Source organism: Sus scrofa, chromosome 13 (genome assembly GCF_000003025.6).
Source record: "Sus scrofa isolate TJ Tabasco breed Duroc chromosome 13, Sscrofa11.1, whole genome shotgun sequence".
Taxonomy (NCBI): Eukaryota; Metazoa; Chordata; class Mammalia; order Artiodactyla; family Suidae; genus Sus; species Sus scrofa.
The window spans coordinates 42,217,982-42,239,759 of NC_010455.5; the positions used below are offsets into that span (position 1 = coordinate 42,217,982).

The 21,778-nt window shown below is 37.7% G+C and overlaps 1 protein-coding gene across 11 annotated transcripts in view; it reads right to left on the reverse strand.

Moving 5' to 3' along the window:
• FHIT (fragile histidine triad) overlaps window positions 1-21,778 on the reverse strand; it is a 1,440,837-nt gene that overhangs the window by 774,019 nt on the left and 645,040 nt on the right. For all 11 annotated transcript variants that reach the window (XM_021070759.1, XM_021070758.1, XM_021070765.1 and 8 more), the window contains one exon: window positions 10,597-10,716. In XM_021070759.1, coding sequence (XP_020926418.1) covers window positions 10,597-10,699 — 103 coding nt within the window. In that variant the 5' untranslated portion in view covers window positions 10,700-10,716. The remainder of the gene's footprint in view (window positions 1-10,596; window positions 10,717-21,778) is intronic.

Sequence of the window (21,778 nt, forward strand, 5' to 3'; positions counted from 1 at the left end):
AAGCTCATTAGCTGATGAGATACCAAACCCTGTGTTCATTTCTGACAGTTCAGAGGATATAAAATACCACCTCAGACAAAGGGCTCAGTCAAGAAAGGCTGACTTCACAAGTCTGGCTAGAATCTTCATGGCAATCTACAAAAACTGTGCTGGGGTGGGGGGAGGGGAGGGGGTGTTTTTTCATGCCGAAACCACCTGGTAGTTCTCTCTTTTTCAGACTTGCCCACTTTGGAATGATAAATATTAACTACACATTCAAGTGTGTGTGCATGTGTGTAGGTATATAAAAATCCAGACTGACACTCTTAACCACTGCAATGCATAGCCAGGTGTAAACAAGTAGAAGGATTTGATAAATTCTAAGGGAGGATCCTCATCTTTTTTTTTTCCCCTAATTTTAAAGCTAAAGAGTCCAGAGGGTCAACCCAATTATTCATTTAACAAATAATTACTGAATTCCTGTCATGTGCCAGGCACATGGGGATGCAGTCAGCACAAACCAGACAGCAATTCCTGCCCTCACACAGCTCATATTCTCATCCATCTGAGACACAAATACATAGTAAATTAGAATATTAATGTTACAAAGAAAAAGAAATCAAAAGGGATGCTATAATCTTATATAAAAAAGAAGACCATTCTGAGATGACCTTTGCATACAATTTTTTTTTTTTTTCATTTTAGGGCCACACCTGTGGCATATGGAAGTTTCCAGGATAGGGGCTGAATCTGAGCTACAGCATCTGGCTTGTGCCACAGCCACAGCCACATGGGATCTGAGCCACATCTGTGACCTACACCAGAGCTCAAGGCAACATTAGATCCTTAACCCACTGAGTGAGGACGGGGATCAAACCCGCATCCTCATGGATCCTAGGTGGGCTCGTTAACCTCTGAGCCACAAAGGGAACTCCTTGAGTAAAGGTCTGAAGGACCTGAAAGGGTATAGCATACATACATCAGGAGAGTAGTATTCCAAGGAGATGGAACAGCTGGTTGAAGGGCCCTGAGGTAGGAATGTGCTTAGAATGTTCAAACAACAACAAGGAAGTGGCTGTGGTAGGCCAAAAAGGAGTTTCTTGTGGCTTCTGTAACAAATTACCACAAACTGGGGCTTAAAAAAACATAAATTGATGTTCTCTCAGCTTCAGAGGTCAGAAGTCCAAAATTAAAGAGTCAGTAGGGTGGTACTCCTTCTGGAGGCTCTTAGAGAGAAAGAACCTTTTGTCTCTTCCAGCTTCTGGTGGCTACCAGCCTTCCTTGACTGTGGCCACATCACTCCTGTCTCTGCCTCCCTTGTCACATTATCCCCTCTGCACTCTTAGAAGGACATTTGCCATTGAATTTAGGGAAGCCCTCCTAAGGAGCTTGGGCTGCCCACGCCCTCCCACCTGACAACAATGCCTACATAGCCTCTAGGTTCTACAGTTCAGCCAGCACCAGGAAACAAGATGCCAGCATCCTTTTGTTGAATCAATCCACTCATGGCTTCGAGCTACCTCCTGCACCTGACTTTCAGGGGCCCTGGGAGTTATCACTCCAGAACGAGGGAAGAAAACTGTCTCTTGGCTTCCTCATTCCAACCATTCTTCCCTGAACAGAGTTTGGCAATGTGGAGCTGAAATTCAACATAGTAGGTCTGGCTCTGCTGCTGCCTCTTAGTAATGGGAGTATGGATCTCTCCCACATACAGTATCTCTCCAAAATGATGTCAGCCTTTCTGTTTAGGCCCCAGTTGCCCGTATTCCAGGGCAATACGAAAAGCCTCACTGAACGACTGTTCCAGCCCCGAATTTCAATTACATTATTACAGATACAACTCCATGATTAAAAAGCTTCTAGGGGTCATTTGGTCCCTAAACAGAATAGAAAATACTAACTAGTATTCTAGATGTCTTCAAGAGAAACACACTAAAGATTTTAATGCAATTTCTGTTGACTTATTTTATCTTGACACATTTTATTTAACAAATTTTAAAGCAATCTTTTGGTGAATGGAAGGGGATCGTGGTTTACTGTTAAAGTATTAGCACTCAACAGATAATTCTGAGTTCCAACAAATCTCTTGAACTGGAAATAAATCTTGAAGATGAAAAGATCTCTCGATAACTACAGCCATTTCAAAACCTATTAGAGAAGAGAAAAATTAGAGAGCCAGATGAATTCTGCTCCTCCTAGACTCATTTTACTTGGGAGCAAGTTACACAGCTCACCAAGTTAAAATGACTGGCGTCATAATCACAGTGCTGCAAAGACAGGCTTAAGGCTAATGGATTTTCAGAAGTCACTAAGGCTAGTCCTATTCCTAAATGATAATAATGATTATGACCAAACAAGAAAGCCACTAAAATATCAATAAAAAATACCAATGCAAGAGTATAGATTTACAAAAATATAGTGCTGGAAAGTAGGAGTAATGGGAGTATTTAAGATTCCAGAGAAAAATAACTCTTGAGGACACCTGAGCAATGATACACAAAGGTTTGTTACATACAGGACAGCAACCAGAAGTGGCAAAAAGAGCAATAGAATGAGGATCAAGAGTTTGGGGTGAAGTCTTGACTCCCATGAAGTAGGGCCAACATTGCCCTGAGACTCAGCTTTCCCACTTCAACAGCCCACATTCATGGAAGGGAGGACAAAATAGTGACCTCAACAATGCATTGCTTGTCATATAATATTATTTTAATTTACTTTATTTCAATGAATTTATTTCTATAATATTAGTTTTAATAAAAGTTCTTAGCAAGTTGAATGTATGTGTGTGGGTATGTGTGTGTATACATTGCCTCAGTCTCCTCTTACTACATACAATTAAGCTTTCCCCTCAACTGGTGTTAGGCCATTACCAAACACTGCAAGGAAGACAGCCACTTTAAATACAGGAAGAATTTTGTTGTTTTTAATTCATTGGTCACTATCATTCTGCTAGACTCCATCGCATTCAAGAACAAATACCGGGTTTGAGCCCTAGGATGTAATGGCAACTTCCTCTTATCAGCATTCATCTCTCTAAAAGCAGTGCTATTACTGAGACTGTACCCGTGGGCACATCCATTCCTGTTATTAGAATATTGAAATATTCCTGTACTCACAGTCCCTTCTCCACCTCTCCCCTGGGACTCTCCAGATCCCCTCACAATGCAGATTAAAAGGCTCATGACCAGTACAGCAGAGAACTTTCGGGAACTACAGTGACAACTGTCAGTGCCATGCGTCATACTAACTGTTAGGTATAAAAAATAACTCCTCTGCATAAGACATTTCACCCACATCCTGACACGCAACTGCGGGTTCCTCTAAGCCAAACCATGACTCTTGAGGCATATTTAAAGCCTAGAGCAGAAATCTCAGCAAAATAATTTATATGACAAAACTAGTTCAGATACCTAGTATTGTATAGAGTTCTTAGGATAAGGCCAATTTAGGATTTGTGCCCAAGAGCTATTTGCAAATTTATAGTTATTTTTTCAGTCAATTAGTTTGAGAAAGGAAACAGGAACTAAGTAAATAAATTAGATCATTAATTTGCAATAAATATAAATTATGCTAATCTAAGAACTGAATATATATAAATTATGTATATATAATAAGGAATATACACAAGCCTCTAATAGCAAAAGAAAGCCATCTTGACTCATTGTGTTGTAGAAAATCCATGTATATTCATTCAATAGATTTTTTAACAGTTTTGATATGTGTATGAAAATATAGGATAAACATTAACTGCCTACTGATGTTCTAACAAATCTATTTTCATTCCAAATGGAAATTAGGATATATTTTGCATTATCTGAGTTAATTACATGACATTTTTTATGAATAATGATGTATTATTCCATTCATTACTTCTAATTATGTTCCGTTACAAGTGCAAGGCTGGCAACACCATGACCAGCCTTTTCCTATTCCTCACAATCTGATGGCTGGCATGGAAAGCAGGTCAAAAATATGCCCAGAATATAATGAACAGAGTTCAGTAATTGTTAACAATGACAATTTAAAATTACCTGAGGAGAGTTTCACGTAGAAATCGAAAGAAATGGGCAACAGCTAAGCTATTCATTTGTGTAATCAATATGGGAAATACTCAAAATATTATTTTATTTTAATTTTTTTATCTTATTGCTATTTCTTGGGCCGCTCCCGCGGCAGATGGAGGTTCCCAGGCTAGGTGTTGAATCGGAGCTGTAGCTACCGTCCTACGCCAGAGCCACAGCAATGCAGGATCCGAGCCACGTCTGCAACCTACACTACAGCTCAGGGCAACACCGGATCGTTAACTCACTGAGCAAGGGCAGGGACCGAACCCGCAACCTCATGGTTCCTAGTCGGATTCGTTAACCACTGCGCCACGACGGGAACTCCTCAAAATATTATTTTAATACATATAATTTTCATCCTACCATTCCCTAGAGCTGGAGAGAGAGAGCATCCCTACACATGATTCTCCCCTCCCCACATTCACACACACAGCTAACAGAATTACGTTCGGCAATAGATCGACAGATGGTAAAGGTATCCTTCGCTGGTTGTAAAAAGGATCCTAAAGCCTTCATGTAATTCTGAGAGAATATAGGAACTTCCTGAAAAGCTCTGATCAAAAAGCCAGCTGGACTTCCTCCCTCCTCAAATACACAACCACTCAGGACAGCCCATCCCATTTCCACCCCCCCACCCCCAATCACAGCAGGGCCTGAAGCTAGAAGGTAAATCCTATTATGGAGAAGCCGTCAAGGTTAAAGGCAAACAGTCAAAAGGAAGTAACTAAGCTTAGGGGGCAAGTGAAATATAAGATCACTACCTACCAGTATCCTCAGCAACCAATAGGAAGAAAGGCAAGGAGCCAGGGAAAGACAGTGAACCACGAAAAGGGCCTGGACAAGGTCTAGAGACCAGTGTACACATGCCTCAGGCACACTGCTTCATGGGCAAGTCACCTTTATTCGAAGAGGCCAGGGCAAAATGTATAAAAATCCACACATTTTTCTCTGTCCAATTTCAAATGTTCCTTGCACACACTCAAAGCATCTATTAATCCATTTAGTGTCAGTTGTCAACAATCCATCATTCTGTCTATAACAAAAATAAAGATGCCAGTCTCAGCTCCAGGAACAAAAAATACACTTGGGAGAGGAAGAGATTTGGCAAGGAGGGCCTTTTTCTCCTCTGCTACCCATGACAGTTCCTGCCCAATGGCCCTGCATGCAGCCTCAGAATCTTACTCAACACTGTGAGCTCACTACCAACTAAAGTGATGGCGTTTGAGATAAAATATATTTGCTCTCTGTGCAGTGATTCCTCAGATGACAAGTCAAGATAGATGATAGTCACACAAGGTTTGTCTTGCAGTGGGGGTTAGCAGGATCCTCTGGGGCAGGCTCTAGACCCTGAGAAAAGATGTCAGTCAATTTAGTGAATGATGAAAGCATTCAAGAGCTTCCTTTGTTCCTGCTGACCAATGTCATCAAAAACTGGTTCTAGCCAGAAGCAATGTTCTCTCTTAACCCAAAGGTAAGTGCACGTTTATATGGAAACATTTCCCATAGAAACAGCTTAAGAATTCTCTGACAATTACTGCTACATGTGGATCTTTTAAGCACAATAATTTGCCAAATAAAGTCAAAAATATGACCAGAAAAAAGCCAACTTGCCCCATTTCAGCTCAGGATAAAGGACAGCAAGACCGGCTTTGAACATCTCTCCAAGAGTAGTTTAAGCTAGCTAATATACAATATGCTTGTCTTGGGTGGGGGAAAAAAAAAAGGAAATTTTAAGAGCAAAAATCTATCTTTAGTAATAACGATATTAAAATAGTGCTTGTGCTCATTTTATGTGCATAGGAAGGTTTAAAAAGAAACTCTTTTGAGAAATGAAAGATCATCAGATCACTAATAACTGCTGTTTCCTGAACAATTAAAGAAATTCACAAGATTACAACGTACTCAGGAAATGACAAATATTTCTGATTGTTACAGCACGACTAAAAGGTCACTTTTATCTATAGCATCTAATCCATAAGAAGCACTGTTAAGTAATGAAGCTATTTTTATTATTCATTTATTTTAAAAGTACTCAATGTGGCAATGGCCTAAAAACAGAGAAGACTGAACAGGACTTATTTGGGAAGGTAAAATTTTGTATTAAAAGGCATTTGCCAGATTTTTCTTGTGTATCAATTGAAGCTGGACCTTAGAACACAATTTCCATGGTACCAAACTTCTGCTTCTAAGACGTCAGCAGAAATGTCCTTTAAGTTACCTAGTCTAATTCTTCAAAAATACACTTTGTAAAGCTATCTCCAATGCATCATCCTAACATGGCTTGGCCCAGATAATATTCTGTGTGCAATGCTCCCGCTTGGAAAAATCTGCCCTATTCAATAAGTGATTCAGTAAACTGTTGACAAATGATTTGTATAATGCAGTATGGCCGGCAAGCAAGGTTTGTCTCTGTCATTATATAACACATTCAGCCTGTCCACAAACGTGGCCATGTTCCCCTTATGTTAGGGCTCCATATGCCATTCTGAATAGCAATTTGAAGATCAATACGCTGTCTACTGCAAACAACAGGACGTAACAAATGAATAATTTTATTTGCAATAAAAGCCCCAGGCCCCCAGTGGATTCCACTAATGTTCCAATTCATTTTTCATGCTCAACCCAAGATGAGAGGTAGGCAGAGCCATAGACACAGCCCAGTGGAAGGGGAGAGGGTGGAGAGAAGCAGTAACTACATTGGTTCCAATTTTTTTAAGCCGTGGACAATAACTGGGCTATACCAAGGTACATGAATAAATGTTCACTGCAGAATTCTGAACAGGCAATCTCCAAAATGCTTCTGTTTTCTCACCAAGACAGGCTGAAAAGCATTTTCCAGTAATGGGAAATTAACGGATTAAAGACATTCTGACACATGCTTCCACAGTATTACACCACAGAAGCCAAAGCCTACTCAATCGGCTTTAAACACTGTGACTAGCAAAAGTGTTTGCTTTAGGTGAGGACAATGAGGGACTGAAGTGGCTCTCTTGAGAATGAAGCAAATCGTTCTGCTTCAAAAGTATATCTGCGGCCCCTGATCTGACAGTTCTTTTCCTTCTCAGAAATATATTTTTAAAAGTCCGTGAGCAGAGTCAAAAGAAAAAAAGGTTGAAGAGGGGGAAGCAAAATGTTAGAGAGGACACAAGTTCAAAGATGACATTTACAAGTCTCTCACGAATGACACACTCCCCAAACGCCACCACTCTTTCAAAAGAAATCATCAAAGATACCAGTACACAGCCCTTAAAATACAGACTTACCCATTGATCAATTATCATGTAAAAGAAAAAAAGGTAGCAAAGAATCTTTTCCCATCCGCCATCGATTCAATTTTCACGACTTTTAGACTTAGCACATGGATTACGGAAATGAAAACAGGATTGTAACTGACAACGCAGGTAGGGAAAGCTGGGAAAATACAGCTTGAATGCGGTACTTAAAAAATCTGGAATACAGTGGTGACAAGATATGGCTTTGTACATAGGAAAATTGAAAAGGCAGGATTTCAATGGACCCTTAATGCCCCATTCCATTAACTGAAACTACCCACACCTCCTGATGTTTACAGATTGACTATAAATTCAGTCAACCTAATACTTTTGGGTGCTAAGAAAAAGATGTGCAAGAGTAGGTTTTGCTCCTAGGCAGTTCCTCTTCCCAGGAACTAAGGACTCAGTGCAGAGACAAACAGGAATGAACATAGTTCTGGTCTGATGCAGATTGGAATTAGTGTTCGGCCTGGTAGCTGGAACATAGTAGGAGCTCAGTAATAAACTGCTGAATGAATCAACATGTCAATAAGGAACCAAGTATTATAAAAACAATTTTTTTTTTCCCTAAGAGGGCAAGACAGGTATCAAAGCATTTTAGTTGAAATGAAAAGGATGGGAAGAGAGAGGCAGGGTAAAGAGGGGCGTGCGGAAAGCAGGTTAAAAGTGGGGAAGCTGACATAAGATAATGAAAATCTTTTTAAAAGATACTAATGAATTTGGACCTTATCCTCAGAAAAAAGAAAAAAAAAGATTCATGAGATACATCAGTGGTTTGTTTGCAAAGGAATAGAAGACTCATAGGATCAGAGTTATGGTTTAGAGTGAGGTGCAGTCTGGACGGGAGGAGTCTAGCAGCAGAGTGTGCAAAAAGCTAGATGATATGGAAGACATACAACAAGGGGCTTATATAAGGCAGGTAGGGTAGAGCATGGGGGGATTCAAGTCCACTGCAGCCATCTCACCATCTAATTTATGAAATATTAGTGGGCAAAGATCCAAAGGTTCAATTCCCAAATCACAGGACAAAAGAGTATGGCTTTTTGCTAGCAAATGAGTAACTTATTAAGATTATTCTCACAACTGTCACCTAACAGAGCTTAGAGGTAAAGTAAAATAAAAAGGTACAGAATCATCATATAAAAAGGATTGCCTGAATATATTATCTACTGGCCCTGAAACCACTTTAAACACTGTAAATGTGAAACAGCTTTCCAGAGTATACTGATTACAATAAAGTTCCAGTTCTCACTGTTCTCACCCCCAGAAAGGCCAGGTCTTCCTCAATACCTTCCTCACTGAGGTTTGTTAATTTTAAAACAATCATCCTCTTATTCTTGGCATTTACTTAAAGAAATGGTTAACAGAACAGGACTCAGTTCCAAAATGGCAATTCCAGCACCATCTGGAGCAAAACTAGTCATCATTCACTCACTGCTCACTATTCGGTATAAACATTTTCCTTGAGGCAGATACCTAAACTTTTCTTGAATTTAAACTCAAAAATGACCCAGGTTTTATGCATGATATTTTAAGAACTGGTTAAAAAGATCATGAAAAATCAACTTTATTTCTATCAAGATATGAGGTAAAATATATACACACACACACATACACACACACACAAAGCAAAATTCCATTATTAGCCATTTTTTTTAAAAGTGCATCTCTACATCTTCCTATTCTTTCTGTCCAAGGCATTAAGATTTATCTAAATTCACATTTTTATCCCAATTCTCTCAATTCTTTGATAAAAAGTAATTTAAAATTGGCACCCAAAAACAGATGGCATGTAAAGCAATATTCTTTTGACGCTGGAATTCCCAGACATTTTGCTTAAAAAAAAAAAAAGAAATTCCACAAAAGAAAAAGACAACCAAAAACTTGCAGCAAAATCAAATGAGAAAATAAAATGCTCTGTTATTTTAAGAACTTCAAGGTCTTTTAGGAAAAACTCAATATAAAATTGGCATAAAACATAAAAATTATTGTTTTATACAAACTCTCATTCTATTTGTCTTAATTTCAATGAACACAAGATTGTAATTTTCTAGTCTTATACACTTATTTCAAATATTTTTATAAAGAGTTAAATATTATGTATGTATTATTTACTAATAGTTTTTGTTAGAAATGTATATTATTTACCTGTTTATTGATATGATCATTAATTTGTAAATTTACAGAATTTATTTAGGTTAAAAATAAAGTCTATCATAAAAATCACAATTATGTTTTGGTGCATGTTTTATTATCTGTATTTTTTTTTTAATGTAGAATACTTACATTGACAAGAAAGAAGTTTTCAACCATTTTGAAAATCCCATTAAAAAAAATACAACTTACTCTGGAAAAAATCTTGACACATTTCTAGGTTCGGAATTACTCAGAAATTTATTTCAAAGAAAAACCATGTTTCAGGGAAGAAACACTTACTATCTCAAAATATGAAATGTATACCTTGCTGCCCTCTGCATAATAAATTAAGTTGTGAGAGGCGGAGGGGAGGAGAGAAAAACATTCTGAAAAATCAGTACAAACATCATATGCCTACAGTCATGAGTAATAGTTTCAACAACCTAAAAATAACTCTCCAGAGCATTTTACCAAATCCTGCTTATCCCAGTGTAAAAGAATCAAGTTTCTACCGAAATCTCTGGTCAGAGGGAAATAAAATACTCTACCATCAATGGCATTGGACAGTGACCTAAAAGATGGGATGTTTTCCAAGATAAAATGCTATTTCAGAGCCTAACATTAAAAAAAAATGTGTAAGCGTACTGATATATTTGAATTTAATTAAAATTCATAGCTCGAATGATCTCCCAGAGGTAAAGAAACCAAGTCTGTCTCTAATCATCATGTAATACCTTACATCCACATCACAAGAGTGCCAACAATCTCTATCTTTCTATTAAAATTCACAACTGTTAGGCAAAAACAAAGTGCTCAGGATCCTCACTGGGTACATCTTAGAAGCACCTATTTATTTACATAGCTACCATAGCGAAAAGGTCAAGCAAAGATTCACCTCCAAGGCCACGGTTGCTAAGCAACTCTTTTCAGAAGTTCTGCAACATTGATCAAGCATATTACTGGTGCCACCAAATGGATTGAGAATAGATATGAATAGCATCTTACCTGGTTTCTCCAAGGGGGGAATGCAAGGGATTCCTTGTTTACCTTTTTCAACAAACCAGAGGTCAATCCTATATTCATTTGGCCTGTTAGATTCAGAGGCTTTCTATTTTTCCTTTCTTAAAAAAAAAAAAAAAGGATACGTCCTGGGACCACAGGTTTCCTGTTCACCAGGGCAAAGGACAGTTCTGTTTTGAAAAACACCACAGAGGGCTTGATGAGATGTTGGCCGAATCTGAGTGCCATTTTCTCACAGTCGAAGTCTGAAAGAGAAGACAATGTAGAAAATGGGCATTTATGAGATTCAGATGGGAAACTCAGATCATATACCACTATAAAGAAACAAAAGTCCATTGCTACAGATGCTTAGTTGTAAAGAAGATATCATTCAAGCTGTTCCCTATTTAATGTCCTCTGAGATGTATTCTGGGTCCTCCTAAATGTCCTCCTAAAATACTCCACTCTCCCTACCAGCACTGCCCTGGTGGGATTTAGCGTTTTCAAGCAGTTACATGAGCAACAAAAGAGTTTTCTTAAATCCCTGTGCACTCCAGATAGCCATCTTAACCCAAATCCACTAGGCCCAATCTTCCAGGTACTTTTTCTTTTTTTTTTTTTTTTTAAGAGCCACACATGAGTGCAGCATATGGAAGTTCCCAGGCTAGGGATCAGATCGGAGCTGCAGCTGCTAACCTACATCACAGCCACTGCAACACCAGATCCAAGCCACATCTGTGACCTACACCATAGCTCATGGCAATGCCGGATCCTTAACCCATTGAGAGGGGCCAGGGATTGAAACCTCATCTTCATGGATACTAGTGGGGTTCATTACCACTGAGCCACAATGGGAACTCTTGTCAGGTACTATTTTGACCATATGTTTCATCATCTTTGCTAAGCTGAAACTTTTCATGGTTGAGCATTGACTATAAAACTTCTCATTCTTAAATGCTTTTCTAAAAAGGTTTCATCTTTGTTTATGTAAAAGCAATTTAGGAAAAGTATAAACACTGTTTGACCTTGCCTACAAAAATATGTGAATATTCGCAGACAACTATTATAGCAAAATTTCCAAAGGAAAGTTTTGGAAAATCAAGAAAGGACAAAATAAAGTTCAAGAGGAAAACAATTCCTGGTTGATGCAGAGGTAGTATGCAGCAAGGCATGTGAAGTGTTTCAAATCCTCTTTGGGGGGTGAAAGCCACAAGCTGGGGTACACGTGAGACGATGAGGGGAAAGCAAGATTTGACACCTGGGAGCCAGGTACCAAAGAATGATTTTCTGTCAGTCTCTGCCTGTATGTGACAAAGTTACTTTCTGAAAGACTAGGACACACCCTCCTTGGGAAGCCACTTCATTTTTCCAATTTAAGTACCATTCTACTACAAAATTGTTGAAAATTGAAACCCCTGTGGAAAAGGAGAAATAGGATTACAAAAACGATGACATGAGAAAATGGCTGATCATTTTATCAATGTGCAACTGCTTAATGATTCTAATGTTCTCAATGACCCAAAAGATACAGGAGGCTATGCAAAATTCATCTACTCCAGAAGCACCCACATAGCCAGACCTTAACACATTTCAGGTACAAAGAAGTACCTAAAGTTTTCTCTCAATAACGCAAATACTGGTTTCTAGAACATTTCTAACTATCACAAAAAATAAAATGTCAGTAAACATGTTGAAAAATCATCTAACCCATTGGTTTTTAAGGTATGTTCCCTGGAGGAGTAGCATCAACATCACCTTGCATACTTATTAGAAATGCAAATACTTGAGTCCTGTTCCAAACCTATCAAACCAGAAACTCTGGGAGAAGGTCCCAGAAATCTCTGCTTTAATAAGCTGTTGAGATGATTCAGAACCACTAATCAAGCCCAACTATTCTCCTAGTCCTTTCCTACAGAATCTTTGCCAAGTAGCTGAACAAACTATGCTTCAAGATATTCAGTGATAGGAAGTTCACAATCCATTCCTTCTGTGATAATCAACTACAACAATCATAGAGATGCCCTTTATAACAGGTCCATCTTTTTGTCATGGATTCATGCCGTGGGGTCATATGAAATATATATCAGACAAATGGCAGTGCTTTAGACATTTGGAGTTAACCTTTTTCCATTTTCCCCAGTTTTTCTACAATAAACAAGGCAATTCATTCTACAAATAGCATTGATTCAAGTCCCCTACAGCTATCTGTGTTTTGTTTTTGTTTTGTCTCCCCAGAATCCTTTTTCTGTAGTTCTGGCCATACCACCCTATTTTTTTCTTTTTCCCATATGTTAGGCAATTCCCACTGCCTGATTCTCAGGTTGGGAGAGTGACCTAGGCATCCTTAGTCCTTTGTCACTTGACTGATTCAGAAGTGGACACAGGACAAAAAATGAGCCATTCAAAGGAATGATATCCAGCAGAGGATACTGGTGATACTACAGGAAAGTGCTTTCCTTCTGCTAAGTTACCAAACTGGTAGGATGTAAACTGTGGAAGAGCCAGAGATTACATTAAAATGGGACTGCCTAATATCAGAGCCAATATGGAGGCCAGGAGAGCCAAGTACAGAGAGAGACCCACACCTGATGACCTTGTTTGAGCACCTGGACCTATGGGGCTGGAAGGACAAACGTCTATGGAGTTTGTTTCCTCTAATGGAGAGTTGATTTAAACATAGGCTCTAGTTGATGAGCTGCTATAACAAGTCCATGAAAGACTCTTCTGGTTTTCCTTTTTCATATCATCATTTTTGCTTCCTCATCTATGCCCAAACCCTTTCTTTCTTCTCCCACCCAAGAGCTTCACCATTTTTATAATTAATATTGTATTTATAAGCTTTACTGCATTTTTATAAATATTTTATATGTCAAACATATATAGGGCTCTCACACAGTTTAAAAATTTATATAGAAGTTGTACCATCCTTTCCATATCATTCTACCTTTTTCTCTCAACATTGTTTTAGAAACCCATTCTTGTTGTTATAGACATAATTTACTCTTTCTCACCACTATTCTCTCATTGTATTCCACTGTGGTTTACCTTATCCATTCTTTCCGTATTCAGGAACTAGCTTTCCCAAATCTTTCCCCACAAATAACATTGTGAAGATCATGTTTCCCTGGGTATCTATGGGCTTTAAGTTATGTTATATACTTTAAGTATATAAATATTATAATATTTATAATATATTATAACTTTGTTACATTATATACATACTTTTAAATATATACACCATTCTGAACTCCTAGAAGCAATACCTGCAGATTTCTATCTTTTCACATCCTTACCAGCACTTGAAAGCATCTGATTTCCAAGCTTTTACTGATGTGATAGGCAAATGGTATCACAGATTTACTTATTTTGTCTCCAATGTGATATGTATATATGTATATTTCTTCTTGTAGGAATAGCCAATTTATACTTTGCCCTCTTTTATATTTGTTTCCTCCCTATTTTCTAATTTTTCATTATCCTTTATATATTTAAATGATCTTGATATATTAAAAATGACAGCTATAAATTCACCATCTATTAGTTTTTCTTATTTATTTTATTTTAGGTCTGCTCCTTCGGAATATCAAAGTTCCCAGGCTAGGGGCCAAATGAGAGCTGCAGTTGCTGCCTACACCATAGCCACAGCAACACCAGATCCAAGCTGCAGCTGCAACCAACACCTTAGCTCACATTACTGCCAGATCCTTAACCCACTGAGCAAAGGCCAGGGCTTGAATTTGCATCCTCTTAGATACTAGTCAGGTTTGTTATTGCTGAGCCACAATCAATCCCACTCTCTCCTCCTCTCCGTTGGCAACCACATGTCTATTCTCCATGTTCATGAATTTGGTTTTTTTTTTTTTTCTCCCCAGATATCTTGATATATAAGTGATATTATATGGTATTTGCCTTTCTCCTTTAGACTTACTTAATATAAGAATCTTTAGTTCCATCCATGTCACTGCAAAATAGCATTATTTTATTCTTTTTTATGGCTAAGCTTTTCTATTGTAGATTCCATTGAACAAAAAGCATTCATTTTGATGTAGTCATCAAATTTCTTTTTATGGTTTGTGCTTGGTGCTCTGAAAATCTTATGTAACAAACCTTTTCCTAACATAAGGTTACAAAAATATATTCTTAAATTTTCATTTATAAGCTTTATATTTTCACTCTTAACAGTTAGGTATTTAATTCACTTGGAGCTTTGTTTATGGTCCGAGGTACAGAAATGTTTTCATTTTTCTCTCCTTTTGTGAGCCAACTTTCCTGGTACCAATTGCTGGGAATGTTTACAATAAGTTTCCATATGTACAGAGGAATGAATCTGGACTTGATTCTGATTCTTTGCTAGATGCTTGAGAACAAGGGGAGACAAATTCTCTCTCTAAAATTCCAGATTCAGTCTGTTTTAACTACTCAACTCTATTATGGCAGCATGGAAGTAACCATGGACAATAAATAAAGGAATGGATGTGGTTGTGTCCCAATAAAACTTTATTTGTAAGAAGAGGCAGCAGCTGGGATTAGCTTGTGGGCTGTAGTTTGCCAACTCCTGCTATATAATGTTCATACTTTGCTATTCTTGTTACCATGTCCTATTTAACCTGAGGGTTATTTCATGGTATGTCTTTTCATTTCCAATATACAGAATGTTTTTGCTATCTTTCTATTAATAAGGACTGATTTAAAGCACTGTGATTAGAGAGAAGAACCTCTATAATGCCATCTTTTTTAGAATTTGAGGATTCCTTCCTGATTCATTCAAAGTTGAAGCATGTGCCTAAACCATATGCCCTTTCAAAAAATATACATTTTGCATTGGTTGAGTAAGGAGTTCTACATACATGGTAGAGCAAATTCATTGTTATCTGAATTTTCTGTTTATTTTTTGTCTCAATTGTTTCATCAGCTTCCGAAAAAACTGTTAAGATTTCTAACTGCAATAGCTTAATGTCAAATGCCAGAAGTTAACTACTTTCTCTATTATGGCATGTGCATTTGGTTACTCTCTTGATCTATTCTTTTTTTGTCTCATTTGCCGTAAATTATTCCATCTCTTTATTTTCAAACTGTGTCCTTTTAAACGCGTTTTTTTTTTTTGTAAACATTACAGCATTTCACCATCCATTGGACAATATTATTTTAACACATATATTTGTGCCAATTCTTCTTTCTTATTTCACCATACTATACCATCTTTTTGTTTCCCTTTTTTCTTTTCCCTTTCTTCCAACGTCTACATTAAGTTTTATCCTATGGTATAAAAATTATGCATTTTATTTTCTTCAGTAGTGATTATTCTTTGTATAATCCACACTAATGCTCAATTTCCCCATCAATATCTAAAAGCAGATCAATCTCTCTATCCTTAGCATACACTGCAACCTTGGATCTCTTTTAGATCTCATCCCCCATCATCCCCTTATTCAAATTCTAATGTTTGGAAATACAGTATTATAATTTCAAACTGTTATTGATATGCTGGTTTTGGTTTCTGACCACTGTTTATTTCAGCAATCCTATTTTTCATTTATCTTATTCACAAAGGTCTACGGACAGTCCCCATCAGGAAGCAATAGGCTTAGCACTCTTTTATTGCGTGAATCTTAGATCCCTCTTTGATTTAACTCACCTTTTTTTTTTTTCTCTCCAAGCTCAACTATGCTTTTGAGTGAATGTTTGTATACTTATATAGCATTTCAAATTGTTTTTAGTGGACAATTTTCCTATTACCTACCCTATGACATTCCTAGAAATTAAAGTTGTCATTGCTTATTTACATAACAAAGCACATGAAAAGATGTTCAGTATCACTATTAGAAAAATGCAAATCAAAACTATTATGAGGTAGCATCTCATACCAATCAGAATGGTCATCATCACAAAATCAACCAAGAATAAATGTTTGAGAGTGTGTGCAGAAAGGGAACCCTCCTACACTGTTGATGGAAATGTAAGATTTGTGCAACCACTATGGAGAACATTATGGAGGTTCCTCTGAAAACTAAATATATAAAACTACCACATGGTCCAGCAATACTACTCCTGGGAATTTATCCAAAGAAAACCATAATTCAAAAAGATACATGCACCCCAGTGTTCATTGCAACACTATTTACAATAGCCAAGACATGGAAGCAACTTAAATGTCCATCAACAGGGGAATGGATAAAGAAGATATATACAATGGAATATTACTCAGTCATTTACAGGAATGAAATAAAGGCATTTACAGAAACATGGGTGAATCTAGAGATTATTCTACTGAGCAAAGTCAAAAAGAGAAAGACAAATATCATTTGATATCATTTATAGGTACAATCTAATAAAAAATGATACAGAAGAACTTATTTATAAAACAGAAACAAACTCACAGATTTCTGTTATCAAATTTAGGATTACCAAAGGGGGAACAGTGGAGAGGAGGAATAAATTGGGAGATGGGATTAACAGATACACAATACTGTATATAATAGACAACTAACAAGGACCTACTATATAGCATAGGGAAATCTACTTAATATACTCTAATAACCTATATGGGAAAAAGGAATGGATATATGTATAACTGATGCACTTCCCTGTAGATTTGAAACTAATAGAACATTGTAAGTCAACTATATTCCAATAAATTTTTTTAAATCAATAAATTCCCCCATTTGTTCTTATTTTCCACATTTTTTTCCTTCTGGATTTATTTTTCCATTTTTCTTTTCTTTTTTTGCTAGACTACATTCTCTAAAATTACATTCAAAGAGGGTCATTATGTGGCAAACTGAGATATTATTCAGAATGGTATCTTTATTTTATCCTCCCACTCAATTAAAATAACCAGAAATAAAATCCTAAGCTTCATGTTTGCTTGTTTCAACACTGGAAAAAAAATTATCCCACAGCTGTCAGTATTGCTAGGGAGAAAAGTAAAATGACAATCAGATTCTTCTTCACTGGAGGATGATGTAGTTTTTATTTCAAGTTGTTAGAGTTTTGTTAACAAGTCTAAGTTTATGGCTATATACTGGTTTCTGAAGGCTATAATAACAAATTATCACAAACTGGGTGGCTTAAAAAGACATTTTCTCATAGTTCTAGAGATGAGAAATCAAGGTGTTGGAAGGGCCTCTAAAGATTCCAGGATAGAATTCTTCCTTGCCTCCTCTTGGCTTCTGGTGGTTGTCAACAATCCTTGCCTTGTAGACACAGCGCTCTAATCTCTGCCTCTCTTTGTGTGTGTGTGTGTGTGTGGTGTGTGTGTGTGTGCGCGCGCGCGCGCGTCTTTGGTCTTTTTAGGGCCACACTCGCGGCATATGGAGGTTCCCAGGCTATGGTTCCAATCAGTGCTGTAGCCATTGGCTTACATCATAGCCACACCAACATTGGATCCAAGACGTGTCTGCAACCTACACCACAGCTCACAGGAACACTGGATCCTTAACTCACTGAGCAAGGCCAGGGGTCAAAGCCGCATTCTCATGGATACTAGTCAGGTGCATTAACCACTTGGCCATGATGGGAACTCCTCTGCTTCTGTCTTCACAGGAGCATCTTCTCTGTGTGTCCTCTCCTTATGAGGACACAACATTAGGATTAGGACCCCCTCTAACCTAGTATAAGCTCATCTTAACTAATTATATTCAAAGATCCTATTTCCCAGTAAAGTTAAATTTTGAGGTTCCATTTAGGGGAAGTACTATTCAACCCACTACAGACTACTTTCCCAATCCCTTTTCTATACGTGCTCATCAGTTTTCATTCAATTCTTCATATTCTACATTATTTTTTCAAACATTCCCTGACTTCAGTTTACTTCTCTGCCTTTCAGGGATTCCATCTGTTGCAGTTCAGTGCAAGCTCCCCCCAACACACACCCCCAAATGTGCCTTGGTAGCATATTAATTATTTTGAATTAGGGTTACTTAAGAAATAGTCAATGCAAGAAGACACTCTGACCCTCCTTTCTATCTTCCTGAAAGGAAGAATTCTCATGTGTGAGAGGTACAGTCCTTGCATCTGAAAGCAGAAAAATACCCTTATTCCCAGAGATAGCGAATTCAGGCCAAGCCCATATAGACAAACCTTGTTATCTCTTTAATTTACTACCCCAAGCCCAAACTCTGTTTAGATTTTTACTGATTGAATACTCAAAACCTGTTTCTTTGTTCTGTCAATTCTTCACAAGTTTTTTTCTCTTTGTCTAAAAAGTATAAAGGCTGCCAGCTTTGGCTATTTCTTAGGTCTCATTTCTATGAGACTGCCATGCATATAAATTAATATTTGTTTCTTTTTCTATTATTCTCTCTAGTTCAACCATAAGAATTCAAGCTGGACAGAGGGAGGAGTTCCCGTTATGGTGCAGTGGTTAACAAATCCGACTAAGAACCATGAGGTTGCCGGTTCAGTCCCTGGCCGTGCTCAGTGGGTTAAGGATCTGGCGTTGCTGTGAGCTGTGGTGTAGGTTGCAGATGCAGCTGGGATCCCTTGTTGCTATGGCTCTGGCGTACGCCGGCGGCTACAGCTCCGATTCAGCCCCTAGCCTGGGAACCTCCATATGCTGAGGGAGCGGCCCTAGAAGAGGCAAAAAGACAAAAAAAAAAAAAAAAAAAAAAACTGGGCAGAGGGGGAAATGTTTCCGCTCTGTCATACCTAACACTTCCCTTCCTTCTCAACTCTTTCCTCAGTCTTCTCATATATATTTTTTTGGCTTCCTGATGCCTTTAGGTAGACAACCTCAATCTATCTGACTTCTGATGAGTATCAGCATGAGTGTAAGTCTTCTATAAAGCTGGTTCCTAGTGTTATATATCAAGCTTAATTACTTCTCATTTCTCCTCTCTGGAGGCTACCCTGCCTCCGATTTCTCTCCTTCCCATGGACTGCTCCTGACTACAAACTCATATTTTTTCTATTACATTTCTTCTCATGAGTTGAGCCTACCAACAATTTGAAATGGTTGGTGACTTCCCTCTTCACCCTTCCTTCCCTTTTGATATGTCCATACAACTTACCAACTACCCTTTGTTGAGACTACCAAGTATCAAGAAGTGAAGGAGTGTTCAAAGCACAGGCACTTGAGCCTCAGTTCTGCCACTCTGTGATCTTCATTGATTTACTGAACTTCTCACCCTTGACTATCTCATTTGAAAATAATGGATTAGAGATGTTGAGTACAGTTCTGTGCTATACACTATAACAACCTATAATGGAAAACAATCTGAAACATATATATAACTGAATCACTTTGCTATACTCTTACAACAACACTATAAATTAACTATACTTAAGTAAAATTAAAAAATAATAATGGATGGCAGTGTATGACACACATCATTTTTGTCTGTCATATGACATAAATGGTAATACTTTGTCTCCTTTCTCTAAACCAGTTTTGCCTCTCCTTTAATTGCAGTAAAATTCTGCCCACTTGTGCTGCTAGCAGACATGCTTCCTAAAGTTTTAATTTCAGTGGAGAAGAAAAATATTCCAGGAACTATAAAAGGAACAAAAGTAGAGAAAAGTGCAAGAGCCAATATTGTGTGATGTTAAGATTTCTGCATCTCTAGGATCTGAAACTGTCTGCAAGGTTGAGATAAATATTAAATACTTTCCTCTCACATCAAAAGTGCAGAAAGCAATTTTATTTTAAGCTAAAGTAAAATTGCTGAAATTTTTTTTTTTAAACCAAACAAGAAGGCTGGATATACCAATATTCTGTGGAATTCTCAGGGGAAAATCATCTCCTGGTGTCTCTGTTCCTGATTAACTATAAAGATGATGGCTTCTGGCATTCAGAGAACCAAGCACTGGGTTGGGACCTCACTCTAAGGTTTAGAACCTTCATCTTATAAGTAGGCCTTTGCCAAGTTAGAAATAGAAGGGACTAGGTTCATTCTATAGCAGTGCCTGAGGCCTGCATGTCTCTATATAAACAAATGACAGAAGTGTATTAATGAAAACCAAGTCATATTTTTAGCCAATTAATTTTAAAATTTTTATTCCTTTGTACAACTTATTTTGAACTAAAAATTTGTTACTTTCACATATTTAACATGTCTCCATTTTCCATCTTTTTAGCTATAAAAGTTATTTGCACCCTCTCTTGATCTCTTTACCTTCCATAACAATCTCTACCCTTCTCTCTCCTATAATTCTTTTTTTTGGGGGAGGGGTGGGATCTCTTTTCTTAAGGGCCACACACATGGCATGTGGAAGTTCCCAGGCTAGGGATCAAATCATAGCTACAGCTGCCAGCCTACATCACAGCCACAGCAACACAATATCAAAGTTGCATCTGCGAACTACACCACAGCTCATGGCAACTCCAGATCCTTAACCCACTGAATGAGGCCAGGGATCAAACCCATGTCCTCAAACCCAGTCAGGTTCATTACCGCTGAGCCCTAATGGGAACTACTCTCCTGTAATTCTTACCAGCTAGTAGCATCACATTATTTTTAGATCTTTGTGTCTTCAAAATTTAGTAAACAGAAGGAAAGTAAGGAAAAGGTCTCTATCATTCACATTTAGTTTTGTGACTAAGTGCATTTGATAAGTCATCTTTGATAGGGCTAGACAGGCAACCTAACTTATAGTGGACAAAGGTTAGATGTCCACAGAAGCACTGCTTAGATGTCCAGTGTGTGAAATTTCCCCCATTTACAACAGGAGATGACAATGGCTCATTTCAGGGTAGATCAGGTTTCTTCCTGATTTGTTTGCAACTGTTATGTTCATGTCCAACTAAGATAAGCACCATGTGTTTCTAACACTGTCTCAAAAAAAGTCAACTCTAGAATGTCTTAGCTGGAAAGGACCAAAAATATCGCTTAGATCTAGTTTTCTCATTTTAGAGATATTAAGTCTAGCAAGCCAAGTGCCTTACTCAAAGTTACTCTGAATCTGAGAGACCTCCTTTAGAGGAAACTATTTCTAGAAGATACTGTTTAAGAATTTCTCAAACTTGGGAATTTAGGATTTCAGGCACCCTGTTTTCAGAAATGCTAAATTAAAGTTAATAGTTACTTTAGGGGATTCCTTAATGCTAAAAGCACATGGCAACACCCTTTTGTAGGACAGTCAACTGGTGATTCAGAGTATATGCCTATGTCACCTATTTTTGTATTTTTTCACCAAATGGAGAACACAAAACGTAACTCATTTTTGTGAATGTTGAGGACCCTTCAAAACCTAACAATTCAAGTGTAAGAAACTCAGGACTTGAGCAAATCACCTAACACCATGCTCATGAGAATGTGAAATCCTAACCTACTGACCACTACGACCCTGTTCCATGACTACCTTTCCTTACAGTAAATGGTTTCTTTGGGA